Source organism: Periophthalmus magnuspinnatus, chromosome 14, assembly GCF_009829125.3.
Source record: "Periophthalmus magnuspinnatus isolate fPerMag1 chromosome 14, fPerMag1.2.pri, whole genome shotgun sequence".
In the NCBI taxonomy this organism is placed as follows: domain Eukaryota; kingdom Metazoa; phylum Chordata; class Actinopteri; order Gobiiformes; family Gobiidae; genus Periophthalmus; species Periophthalmus magnuspinnatus.
In genome coordinates, this window is record NC_047139.1 from 15441029 (window position 1) to 15454957 (window position 13929).

Below are 13929 nucleotides of genomic sequence, written 5' to 3' on the forward strand. Positions count from 1 at the left end.
TGAACAGGAGCCCCGAAACGGCTAAATATCTCTCCAAGATCCAACAGTCTTTTCTGATGTAATGGATTTCAGGAACATTCAGGTCTTCAAATTGACCTGCAAATTCGCTGTGAATGTGGTACCAAGGGACCTGTGGAAAGTGCCATCGATGCAGTGGCGCTGCAGGTGGGTTGTTAGGAGTCTTTTGACAAGATGAACAACTTTTAGCCATGTTTTCTATCTGTTTGTTTAAACCTGGCCACCAAGCCATTTGCTTCATTTTTATTATTCCACTGTGACCTGAATGCAGCTGTTCTAACATTTTAGCATTTTAACTGTGGAATGATAACTCACAGACAATCTGACTGAACAGAAGCTCCCACCTCCTATAAATAAAATGTTTGAGGGCAGAGCTGTCACATTTTGATTGTCCTTTGATTACCATGTAATGACTACTGACAGGTCAGGGTCGTTTCTGGTTGCCTTTTTCACTTGGGCAGCTGAAACTGGTGCTTTTTTTTTTTTCATTTTTGAAATAGCAAATGTCCACTGTGTTAGGTTCATATTTAGTAACAGGGAGTGGTAACCTGGAAAGTCCATCTGCGTTGCAATGAGAGTTAGATTTGCGATACTTGATGTCATATGAGTGAGCTGACAATAACAAAACCCATCTGGAGATGTGACGCTGCAAGCGATGGTATCTCTGTCTGTGGTCCCAAGATTGTTCTCAGAGGTATGTGATCTGCTAAAAGAGTAAACCTCCTTCAATAAAAATATTGGTGGAACTTCCTCACCAAAGATGATTCCAACTGAGCATAGTTAGACTCTGCCTTGTTCAGTGTTCTAAAGGCAAATGCAGTTGTTTTTTTTCTCATTATTTAGAAACATATGGATTGGAAGGGAGGGCCAGCTGGATTGGAAGGGAGGGATTGAAGTGTGTGAACACCTCTGAAGTGGTAAGTGTCTTTTTTGCATTCAGAAAAGCTTGTTGACAGTCACTTGTCCATTTCCATTTTTGTCTTGACATAACATTTCATGTAATGGCTTAAGTAGTAATGCAAGGTTAGGTATAAACCGTCCATAGTAGTTCAGGAGGCCTACAAAAGATCTAATTTGACTCAGATTTTCAGGTGAGGGTGCATCCACAATAGCTGCTATCTTTGAAGGAGCTGTGTGTAGCCCTTTTTCATCACATGTCCAAGGTACTCCAGAGGTGGTCTCAATAACTCACATTTCTCCTTGCAAACTCTGAGCCCATACTGTCGTAGCCTTTGCAGTGTAGCATCAAATATAACATCCAAATAATACTGTATTCCTTGCAATCCACTCAGGATCTGATCCATGGCCTGCTGAAAAAGAGCTAGGGCTGTGGTGATGCCAAAAGGTAAACTGCAATACCAGAAAAGTCCTTTGTGTGTATTAATCGTTGGCAACTCACGTGATTGTTCATCCACATGCATTTGCAGATAAGCCCAGTTAAGGTCAGTTTTGCTGAAGGTTTGACCTTCGCTCAGACCTGCAAACTAATCGACAATTAAAGGCAGTGGATTTTGCTTTACACTGAGCAGTGGGTTTACAGTTACTTTAATGTCTCCACATGTTCGTAATCCTCCTCCTTTTAGGGAACTGGCGCTATTGGGGTGGCCCACTCACTGGTTGTCACAGGCTCCAAGACTCCACTTTTAACTGAAGTGTCCAGATCTGCCCCAACTTTATCACATATTGCATAAGGTACTGTTCTGGCCTTCATGAATGCAGGTTTGCTTCCTGGTTTGATGTGAAGTTTCATAGTGATTTCTTTCATGCAGTCTAATTCATCACGAAAAACCTCCTAATTTTTGTCCAGAATGGCTTGAAGATTAGACAGTCGTCTGATATCCTTATATACTAGGGGTTTACGATAGTGTACAAAGAAAATCTATTTTCTTATCTTATAAAAATGTAAATGCTAACTGCATTTTGTTACAAGACACACATTCTGTGGAGGCAGATAGGGCTTTTAGTCTAATCTATGAGGCGAAAAAATATTATTCTCTCATGGTACAAAGAAATCCTCACTTTGCTTTTTAAAAAAAAGGCAATTTAAAATAACCACCCACATAAATGATAGTAAGGGCCACTGGCTTATTTGTGTCCTCCAAATGAATGATGGTTTTCTCATTTTGTGTAATATCTATGGTTACTACATTCCCTGCCTAATCAAATTATTATTAGCTGAAACTTTGGATCATATCAAAAACCTTGGTCAAAAATACTGCACAAACAATATTATTTTAGCGGAAAATTTTAACATGGTTCTAGATGAGTGGCAGGATAGACTGCCGTCTAAATTCCATTCCCACTATATAAACACAGCTTTACAAGATTTTTGTTTAGACATTAATGTAAACAATCCCTGGAGACTTGCTCATTAACTAACACAGTCATTTCCTTGTTTCAAATGAGTCAGCTAAATCTCACACTGATTTCTGGCTAATCTCAAACAACTTTATACAAAATGAAGTAGATGTTAATATGTCTGCTGCTCTCCTGACTGATCATTGTCTCATTCAACTAAATCTGACTCCTCAGGTGAAAAAAACCTTTAGCAGAGGCTACTGTAAATTTAACTCCTCGCTCCTTACTAATGAAAACTTTTGCAGTGCTGTTATTGAACTTCTAGAAACAATATATTCTGATGAAAATCTTTAGGGTTATATTAAGTGGGAATTCTTTAAATTCAAAGTGAGCCAAATTTCTATGAAGCACAGAAAGAAACTGAAATTATAAAGGAACTAAACCAAATTTGGTCTAAACCTCGTTTTGATGATGATAAACAACAGAAAAGTATTCTCCAGTGCCCCCTTGATGATCTAGAGCAAAATGGGTAGAGCTTGGTGTAAAAAGTACAGCTTATCTCTGTAACTTGGAAAAGAAAAGGCAAGAAAGAAATGCAATTGAAAGTCTTTATGTAACCGGTTCATATATATGTATAATTAATGTATAATTACACAAAATGCTGCTTTTGTTTGTCACAGTTTTGTCTATACCTGGTATTTTGATTTTATGTGCAGCCTTGGTCCTCCAGCCGCTTCTTCTTTGTTTTTCTTTCTTCTTCGTGTGTCCCTCGCCTTGCTCCTGGTATAAATTCGGGGTTTGACTCCCGCCTCTTTCCTTTGCAAACCCGTATTGGGAAGAGGTCAGTCATTCATTGTAATCCCAAGTGTCCTCTTTTAATTGTCTTTATCTTTGTATACATCTGTGGTTATATTTTATTTGTATTTAAGTTAATATTGATCTCCTGTGTCGTTTCGTTGTTTTTGTTTGTTCATGTGAGCAAGTGCGGGAAGATGTTGATTTTCTCTATTGTCTTTTGTTGTATAGTGTGGGCTGGACCGATGTGTAGCGGCACGTGTTCATAAAGTTTTATACTTTTTATTGAACAGATTAAAGGCGATTCAAAAGTTCCCGCGGTGTCTTGTGGTTCCATAGCACCCTTACAACACAACGCAGAAGTCCACCGGTCACATTTATATTAATGATCATGACCATCAGCTGATCTCCACAGAAATCTCTTCCTTTTGTAGCAAGCTGTACACAGAATCTTACTCTAAACACCCACACTAACTCCTTTTACCATTAGGATTAAAGATTTAATCCTAAAAATTGATAATAGTTTCAAACAGATCTGTGAAGCAGACACACCTATACAAGAATTGGAAAAAACACTTGGTTGTTTGTCCAAAGATAAAGCTCCAGGTTGTGACGGCCTGACGAGTAATTGCTATAAATTCTTCTGGGATCACATCAAAGATCTTATTTTCAGAATGCTTAAAGAAGTACTAGAAAATGGCTCCCTCACTCATACTATGAAACAGGAAGTGATCACTCTTATCCCTAAGGTAAAGATCCCAACCGTCTTGACAATTTAAGGCCTAAACGATTAAATAAACGATTAAATAACGATTAAAGGCCTTAAATAATGATTACAAGCTCTTAACTCATATTTTTGCAAACAGACTCAAACTAGGCCTTTTTAAAAATGTATTTTAATTTTTTTTTTTCTCTTCTGCATTCCTATATATTTTGTCTGTTATGACTTTTAATTGTGGAACTGTTCTATTATGTCACAAATGTTTATTATTATTAATTAAAAAACAAACAAACAAAAAAAAAAAAACACACAAACATAGCACTCTGTGTAATAGCTCATTAATACATGCAATATATGTTTAGTAGTACATAACTACAGTTACAAGAGCGGGTCAAAATACATAACACGGGGAATAGGTGTATCCGCCCCAGCCAACAGTGTATGTGGGCCCCGTATGGGTTATATCTGGGCAGTGTGGATTTCACATGGGCATGGGCTGTGAGTGGGCAAACCCAAATAGGCCCCACTTGGATTTGGATTGTGGGACCAATGTGGGCCGGCCCGTATGGGCCGCATATGGGATGTATGCGGGCCAGCATAGGCTGTGAGTGGACAAAATGTGGGCTCCACTTGGGTTTGACTATGTAGAGCCCAACAAACAGCTGTATGTGGATGAATTCTGTTATGCTTAAAAATCAACATTATATTGCTATTTCTAGAAAATATTGTACTTTGCATTACAAAATAAAGGTATCGTGTTGTAATAGTAACAGTCAGCAGTCAAATCAACAGTTGAGGCGTGAAAGTTGATTGGCTCTTTGGGCTGTCAGGGTGTTGAGCAAAGAATAGTCTATTGGGCTAGATTAAGTTGATCATATAGGCCTACAACTATGTTTTAATGAAAATGTATCTCCCTCTCAGCATGTTTTCATACTTACTTGTGCTTAATAGTACCCAGGCTAAGTAGTTACCTTGAAGTGACAAAAATACGTAGTAAAAAAAGCTCTAGTTGTAGCCTACAGTTTAGTTTTTAGTTTTTATATGTAAAAGAACTGTATGTAGGCTGCACTCTGCTGTTATAAAAATGTATTACAATCACAACTGAACCTGGGTTTTCAGTGCCTTAACCTTCAGATAAGAAAAAAATATGTCGCAAACTATGACAATTACATTACAGTGAACATGTACAACTTGTTATTTTTAAAAAGCACATTTAGGTAGGCTACTAGCCTAAGATAAGCTACTTGAAGTAGATTTCACATGCCACTAGAGAAGTTGGGCTATAGAGCATCTTTATAAAATGCCTGGTGTTTTGCAGTTACAAACAGCCAGGCTTATAGCGTCTGATTAAACGAGCCAAATATCAGCTTTGTTGAGTGTGAAGTTAAAAGCACTAGAGTAAGTTGACAACCAGGACACAGCCTCCTGCTCCGGCCTCTGCAGAGGGGCCAGACTGAGAAATGGAAACGCTCCTCGCCTTTTCAAAATAAATTAAGCTGATTCTGGTCAAAACGCTTTAAAAATACTTTATGAAAAGGCTTCAAACCTGTGGAAGTTAAACAGTTTGTTTTTAAATAAGTGTTTTATTATAAATGGCGTCGATTTTCAAAATGTTCCCAACAATTTACCTCCAAACAACCACTGAACAAATGCCCCTCTTTATTTTGTCACCATTTCCGGCGCTGAGCGCGTGGAGTTTGACGCAGCCGCGCTGGAGCGGATAATTGGACTTTGACGTGGAGCAGGAGGAGGAAAGTTCAGCACACACACACACATACACACACACATACAGCGGGAGTTTGCTCAGAGTTTGCACGGTGCTGTCGGTGAGAGCAGCGGTGAGTGTCGGACATGGCCGCTCTGCTGGTGTCCTTGGCGGTGGTGGGAGCCGTGGTGCTCTTGTGCGAGCTAAGCCGGCGGGCCGCGGCTCGGTATCTCCCGGGGGCTTATTGGATTTATGCGCTAGAGTTCGTGTGCACTCTGCAGCTCTGCTGGTGTGCGAATGAACTGAAGCTGCTGGGTGAGAGGTCGGAGCTGCCGCTGTCCGTGCGCCTGACGCTGCTGTACGTCGTTACGGTCGTGCACCTGGTGAGTTTCCGCGGGGCGAGCTGCTCTTTCATCTGGCCGCTGGAGCGCGCGTGCCGCCGGAAGCTGCGCTTCAAAGCGGCCGCGGGAGTCGCGAGCTGTCAGTTGGCGGCGGCCCTCGCGGCACAGGCTCTCGCGGTGCTCGCGTGGTCCCAGGGCTGGTCCGACATCCACGTTCGGCACCAGAGGTTCGGGTACAAGTGCTTCGATCCTCTCGGCGGGACGCTGCTGGAGGCCGCGGCGGTGGAGCTCATATGCAGTTTCATCGTTCAGGCGGTAGTTCTGCACTTACACAAACTGGAGCCTCTACTCCGAGTCCACGCCCTCAGCGCCGTGATCACTGTGTTAGTGTACGCAGGTGAGGCTTGACCATATGCTGTACACAAGACATCTATAGAAGGCTAAAGCTGTGCCAATATGGCCTATTTCAACAGACAAGTGTTTATTCACAGTCACAATAAACTCGTTGTTCTTGTTTGGGAAGGAAAGTCCTGAAATTACCTGTGCTCCTCAGCCTCTGGGCTTTGCACTGCACATAATTAAGCTTATGAATTATATTTGTGTGACAAGCCAAGCTTTATTAAGTTACACAAACAACACCACTTCATTACAAAACAACATCAATAGTCCATAGATTTCCGTATTTTAAGCAGACATTTCTTTGCTCTATTCACACTTGCACTCGAAATGTCAGCTGCATATTCACATGTGGTATTGGATTTTGCTGCATCACCAACTACTCCTGTGCTGTTACTACTATTGTGTTATTAGTGTATTACTATTTAAATCAGCGCCACACTATAATGTGAATTTTGGGTTGCTTATAACATAAACTTTAACAGCCTGGTGTGGTTCAACCAGATCAAGATCAAGCTAGTGCCCCACTTTTGTACTGTGTCGTAAGTTTCATGCCCACAAAAACATGTTGTGTTGTTGTATACTGTATGTAATGTGCACATCTTAAGCAAACAGCCTAATGGTGCATACACTCTTTCTTCAGGTGGAGCCATTTCTGGGGCCGTGCTGAACCCCGTCCTGGCCGTGTCCCTTCAGTTCCCCTGCAGTGGACATTCCTACCTCGAGTACATGTTTGTGTACTGGCTCGGGCCAATGCTGGGTAAAATTCACTCAGATAGTTCAAAACTGTCTTGTGTTTTTGGCAGGAGAATGTCATATAGAACTGTGGTTGATAATCGGTTAATAATTGTAATATATCCAATATATCTTGAATTATTGCAACGCTTACAAAATAGGACTGAGGGATATATTGCGATTCACTGTTGCTTAAAGCAGGTGTATGTCTCAAACACATAAGGAAAGTGCCTTTTCATGTATTATTATCATTATATTAACTGGTAAAAGAAGTTGACACTGTCGTCTGCTTGTCTTATGGATTGGTTATTCCTCTGCCTGGATGCTCCATAGTGTGACATGGTCACCTTTCCATAGATCTAACCTGTAACTTGGCCCAGTGGTGGCACCTTCCTTTCCCCATGGTGATAAGTTTAAAGGCCCTGTACCTTATTTTTTTCTCATGCATTTTATCAAAATGTTTTGCACCAGTACAGATAATTTGCATAATGAGGTCAGAATGAATAAGGAAAGTGATTTTAGATGACTGAAAACTGTTTCAAATGTTCTGTTTTTCACATTTTAAGACCGTAGTACTGTAATGCGGTACATTCCTGCGACTCTCTGTGCTTGAATAATCATGATTTAAATTAGATTAATTAATTAATTATTAAGAAGATTATTAAGGTATTTTGTCCATAAATTAGCAGCTTTAGCTTAAATTCTTATTTTGTATACCTGTAACTGTGTCTCATAGTGATATGATCATACCAACAGTATAATACAAAGTTTATCTTGGGACAACTGATGGATATTAGCCTTTATAATTTGGTGTGTTCACGCTCATGTCTGTCATGTCATGTTTGTTCATTAACTTGCTTTGTCCCAACCAAATAAATAAATCAATTAAAATTCAAATTAAATCAAGGTGGATAGAGCTTAAAAGCATTATTTTGTGAAATTTATAAACAATAATGATTGAAACAAGACACTTTGGACCATAAATAAACTTTTAATACTGTGAACCTTTGAAAAAAATTACAATAACTAACCCAACGTGAAAGTACCCCACAGAAATTAGTCATCTTCATTGCTGCCAAATTTTTTTTCTATCACTGGTCCACCCACCGCAACCCGACATATACCTCCAAGGTGTCATCCAGTTCTGACTGGTTCTAGCCGATTTCAACTGTTGTTTACCCTTTGACATAGAGGATGTGAGAATGCATGTAAGCTGTAAGTGCAAAATGCAAATTTCCTGAGTAGCACAACAATATAGAAAATATTTGTAATATTCTTAACAGTCCCAGTAAATTGCCAGGTACAAAACGCCAGGAAATTCAGCAATGGCCCCATTCACACATGCACTAGTCCCAGAACATTGCCGGGTCTGCTCTGTTCACACATAACTGGACATTTGGCTCTGTGCTCTCTTTCACATAGCTGAATGAGAACGAAACGTAACTGGGAAACCAAGCTCGTAACCAAGGAAACCAGGCTCGTAACCAAGGAAACTGAGATCATAAACTGAGATCCTAACCAAGGAAACCGAGGGGTAGTACTGACAATTTTCAGGACTCCCTAAATATCTGTCATTTTGTTACGGGGCAGGTCTAGTGTTCCATGTCCCAAAACCCTTAACCAAATTAACTGTTCCTAAACCTAACCCTAAGCTTAACCTGTTGGTGAAATAATATATATAGTCAAAAATAAACATTTGCCAAAAAAAGGGGGGAAAAAAGAATGCTAAGCTCTACCACCGCAACAAAAAGATGAATATTTAGGGAATTCTGTCAGTTTTCTGGCTCTATTCATGCATAAGCCTTCCCTGCATATTCCCAGTTATAACATTTTACTTAAATTGATTTAACTTTATATGCTTTTCATACAAAAATGTAACACAAAGTGCTTTACATTAAAAACAGTCCCACATGCCCTTCCACCCAACTACTGTACCCCCACAACTGCCCTACCTCAGACAACCAAACAACCCACACACTGACAAGGACATGGGAACAGACACACACACACACACACCCCCACACCCCCCACACACACACACGCACACACACCCCCATACACACACACCCACACACCCCTACACACACACACCCACCCCCACATAAGGCTTGGTACAAATAAATAAGGCTGAGTACAGAAAGAAACTGAAGAAGATTCATCAGTGGAGCGTCGACTCCCACAGTTGACTCTTGCTCCCGGCACATAGGGCTCCTGCAGATGAAACACTGAAGTGGTAAAACAGCATGAGCTAAAAGTTAAGACCTAAAATATAAAGTAGTAAGCTTAAAAATAAATTACTATTACATGTATTTAGTATATTTATTAAACAGATAAAACAATAAATATTTATCAAAATTAAACTAAAAAGGTGGGTGAGCCTACTCTTAAAAACATGAACATGCGGTTGTGTCCTGACTTTGGGAATGACTAGGAACCTCTTGCCGGAGGACCACGAAGGGTAAAAGCAGTTCTGAAAGATAACAAGGCCCAAGATCATTAAGACATTAAAAAAAAACTGTAAAATAACTTTAAAATCACACAGGGGAGCCAATGCATTGATCTTAAAGCCGGTGTAATGTGGTCCTGCCTTCTAGTCTGAGTGAAGACACGTGCTACTGAATTTTGTAGGAACTGTAAACCTGAAATATTCTTTTGTGGGAAGACCAGAAAACAAGGCATTACAGTAGTTTATTTGACTGGTGACAAAAGCATGCCTCAGCTTTTCCGCATTGGCCCGCAAAAATGATTGGAGTGAACTGGCTATGTTTTGGGTGATTAAAAACCTATTTTTTGTGTTCTTAATGTGTGTGTAAAAGTCAGCTAAGAGTAAAAAATGACGCCCCGGTTTTTCACTTATGCGGATGGGTTAAAAGACTGTGCTTGTAGTTTGGGTAAAAGTTTTGCACTCTGAGCCTCGTGAATGATGACTAGAGTTTTGTCCTGGTTAAGCTGGAGAAAGTTTTCTTTCATCCAGGATTTGATGCAGTTAAAAAGAACATCCACTGGCCTGGTGTCATCAGGAGGCTTGGAGATTCCATGTTTCCGGATGACACCACCAAGGGGGAGCATGAAATTTGCCCTGTAAATTGCAGGTACATTCCCGGGTCAGGCTGCACGTGTGAATGAGGCTTTAGTAACACATTTATAACAGTGATGAATGAATGAAGAAGAAACTACTATCTAAAGAAGAAATTATCTCTCTTGTTTCATCCACTGTCCTGTGCTCTGTGTGTGTCCAGGTGCGATCAGCTGCAATTTGCTCTTCGAGATCATCCTCCCGTTCCTGTGTGGGCGGAGCTCCATCACTGGGGAAACAAAAAAACAGAAGAGCCAGTGAGCCGTGGTCCTGCAGGGTATCTGAGAGGGTTAGTGGTTAGCCTTAGCCAAGAGCCAGTCAGTACTTTGAAGGAGATGTTATTGATGTGGCACGGATGTTCCACAGTATGGCCTTAAAGTTAATCATGGAGACAAATGCCACCAGGCCAAGTTACAGGTCATATCTGTGGAGAGGTGCCCTGCTCACAATAAGAATGCATGTTCTCCAAGTGATTATTTAGCGATAAAACACCTGTAATAGAATGTTACATACTGTGGAGCATTTAAGGCAAAGCAATAACTTCTCCATGGACATGAACAGGTGGTGGACCATTTAACAGAAAACTTACATAATGCACCTTGATGACAAAAACATGATTGTGAACACCTGCCATCAGTGACAATATTGGACAATATTGGTCAAAATTGTTGGGATTAGCCATTAAATCATATTAAATGAATTCATTTACCGCTAAGTCAGCTCTGAGATCCATATACCAAAGTAGATAGCACCAACTGTTTTATATGGAAGGACTTGATGCATTGCACGGCATTTTCAAATAATGAATCAATTACAGTTTAAGAATAAAGAGTTTGACAAAATGACAACTCACTACAAACATGAATAATTCTGCAGATTGAGTTGCCTTATTAGTCGCATTACAGACCATTGTATGACATGAGAAGCACAAGGTAAATGTTAAAGCAGCAGTATTGGGAGTATTTTGAAAGTGTTACATTTTACAAGCCGTGTCCAAGGACAGCACAAAAAGACCTTTCCAACATGGCAGCCGCTCGGGTTCACATTCCTGCCAGGTTTTTTTCTGGCCCATTGTGAATGGTCAAGCACAATCTTCACAGCTTTGCACATGTTCTAAACTGAGCCTAAAGTTAAAGTAAAGCCTAGAATATACCATCTCGCTCAGTATTTAGCTTGTCCTGTACTACTGCCATGTACGATGTGAGATAGGACCAGTGCTGGCCTCCAACAAGGGCTACAACTTGGCATAATTTTGGTCAGCACAATGTGAGGGAAATGAAAATAATGTTGAATTTTATTTTATATTGTTTTCATAGTAACACCATAAAAACATTATTTATAAATCTGTTTCATGTTAGTAGTTTAGTCTCTAAGTGCATATGGCAGGTTATCATGTTTATCTATTTTTTCATTTAAAGAACAAATATGTATTATTTGTGTGGTTATTGACCTTTAAACATCTTCAATACTCTTGCTTTGGAATTTCATGATTTAAAACTAAAAATAATGCCTAAAAAAACCAAAACATAATTTCACAGTCTCAGTACTCAGTATCCTCTGATCTGGTGCAACTTGCCATCTACTGGCAGCAGAGGGAAATACCAGAATGAAAACAATTAAACTCAATAATGAGGAACATGCCCAAAACATAACTCTTCGGTAAATAATTATAATATAGTCCTATATGGCTTTTTTTGAACCAATACCAAAATCTGATATTTGTCTGGCTGTTGTGGCCAATAACGAATATTTGCCAATACCGACATTAAACATAAATTTGGTCTGTACTATAGCTTTTAAAAGCTTAGGTTAAGTTATGGTGAAGTTTACAAATTATCTGGGATATAAATTTAGTCTGATCAAAAAGACAAATCTGATGCACCGAGGACAAACACATGGCACACATACACTGGGGCAGTGCAGAAAAAATATTGCCAAATATCAACTACATTTTCAATATTGGACAAATATTGATATCTAAGGAAATCCTCCAATATCACTGATATCACAGATACTGCCGATGACTAATATATCGTCCCTTAAATGTATTGCCCAAATTTGACCCTTGGTTACTAAACAGTTCTGCAATTACCTCTACGTTTGTCACATCGGCTGCCCGTGTTTAAGCAGGAAGTAAAAATATAAGCTTCCCCAAAATTGTGAAACTTTGGAAAACTTGGCAAGATTATGAGTAAAAAAACTGGTATATTGTAGGATGTGTAGTCTAACCCAGATATGGGCAAACTACGGCCCGGGGGCCACACACGGCTCTTTGGGCTTATTAATCTGTCCCACCAAATGTGACCAAATTATATTAAAACAGGTAAGGGTAAACCTTGTTAAAAATTTTCTGCTGTGTTTATTTAACTGAAATTTGATAAATTAATTATTAATTTAATTAATGCATTTGGGAAACTATTTGTACAATGAGCCTTGCATATTCATGTTTTGCTACATGTTGCAAGCCAAATGTCTATTGTAATATATATATATATATAATGTCCTGGCCCGGCCGCTCTGTCAAATTTTAGAACCTTTTGTGGCCCGTGTGTCAAAAAATTTGCCCACCCCTGGTCTAACCTGTCACATGCACTTAGTTGAATTAAATCTTTTCGTTTTTGTCTTTGAGTCAAATGAAAAATGTTTGTATAACTGTACAATATTTCTTTTCTTCTTCTTGTTTTTTTTTTCTTTTTTTTTTTTTTTTAATAATTTTACATTATATTGTGCAGTTGTGTGGGATATGATCTAGTTGTGGTTTCATAGGATGTGAATGTAAAGCATCAGACCAGAGGATGAAATCATGGACTCTGCATATAGAATACTGGTTTTATGGTGTATTTAAATGTATGCAAAATGGCTGTAAAAGATTCTTTTATTGTGATTTTTCTTCCTGTCCCGTTGTACCAGTTATATTTCTGAGCCTATTCCTAAAGTCATACCTCAGGTCAACACGATGTCGACCCATGTTTGTGTAGTGTATAATTCACTAGTTTATGATGCCTTGTAATGAATGCAATAGTGCAAAATTTGCATTCTACACACTTTAAAGTGACAAAAAGCAATACTTGAATAAAGGACATTCTACATGTTTGGTGTTTGACATGAAATCATGTGTATCTGTAGTGTGTATGTGTTGTGTTGGCTGGTGGGGTTGTAGGATGCTCAAACTAAAGGTAAGTTGTTTAAAATTGGCTATTAAATGCTTTTCATTTGTGTACGTGGACATACAAATAAAAGCTTTGGTGGCTTGTTAAAGAGAACTAAACACTTAAAGGAACTGATTTGACTTACAAAGGTGTGATGTGTGATGTACTGAAAGAAGACCCAACCAAGACCCAAAACAAGACTCAGAAATGTGTCACAATGTAACTTTTTTGGATGTATTTATGTAATCCAGTCACAAAACCCATCTTCACCGTTGCATTTTAACGTATCTTGTGTCTCGTTTGCAGCAGCAGTCTGTACAGATGTTTGTGCATGTGACTGCTCCATGGAGTGAAGTCCTCTGCATCGTCCTCCTGACACAGCACTCTGGTCAGTACAATTCCACTGTTAGTGTGTGCTGAGAGACAAACTGCTGAGCTAAATGTCATGCTTCCAGCTCAGACATGGCACAATGGGCTGTTGAAGAAGGTAATGGAAGAGAGACAGTGGGACAATGGGATTTACTGTGAAATGAGTAAATGCATTCCTTGCCTGTTCTGCCATTTCCTAATTCTTTGCATAATTTGCAACACATAAACACTTAAACGAAGATAATACAAATTACTGTTAATAGGGACAATTACTGGTAAGTGAGGCGTTTCTTAATCATTCTATTACACAGATGTCGCTTTTTCAT

The 13929-nt window shown here is 39.3% G+C and overlaps 1 protein-coding gene across 1 annotated transcript; it reads left to right on the forward strand.

Moving 5' to 3' along the window:
• The first annotated feature begins 5518 nt into the window (after positions 1 to 5518).
• LOC117381592 (aquaporin-11-like) lies at positions 5519 to 13176 on the forward strand. The gene is made up of 3 exons (XM_033978577.2): positions 5519 to 6275; positions 6918 to 7034; positions 10249 to 13176. Exons 1-3 carry the CDS (start codon positions 5684 to 5686, stop codon positions 10344 to 10346), a joined length of 807 nt encoding a protein of 268 aa, XP_033834468.1. The 5' UTR covers positions 5519 to 5683; the 3' UTR covers positions 10347 to 13176.
• The last annotated feature ends 753 nt before the right edge of the window (positions 13177 to 13929 follow it).

Bases quoted from the DNA above. Each gene is read 5' to 3' on its own strand.
- LOC117381592 (XM_033978577.2), top strand. From the start codon at position 5,684: ATGGCCGCTCTGCTGGTGTCCTTGGCGGTGGTGGGAGCCGTGGTGCTC. The intron at 6,276-6,917 runs GTGAGGCTTGAC...CTCTTTCTTCAG, and splicing joins CACTGTGTTAGTGTACGCAG to GTGGAGCCATTTCTGGGGCC. The intron at 7,035-10,248 runs GTAAAATTCACT...GTGTGTGTCCAG, and splicing joins CTGGCTCGGGCCAATGCTGG to GTGCGATCAGCTGCAATTTG.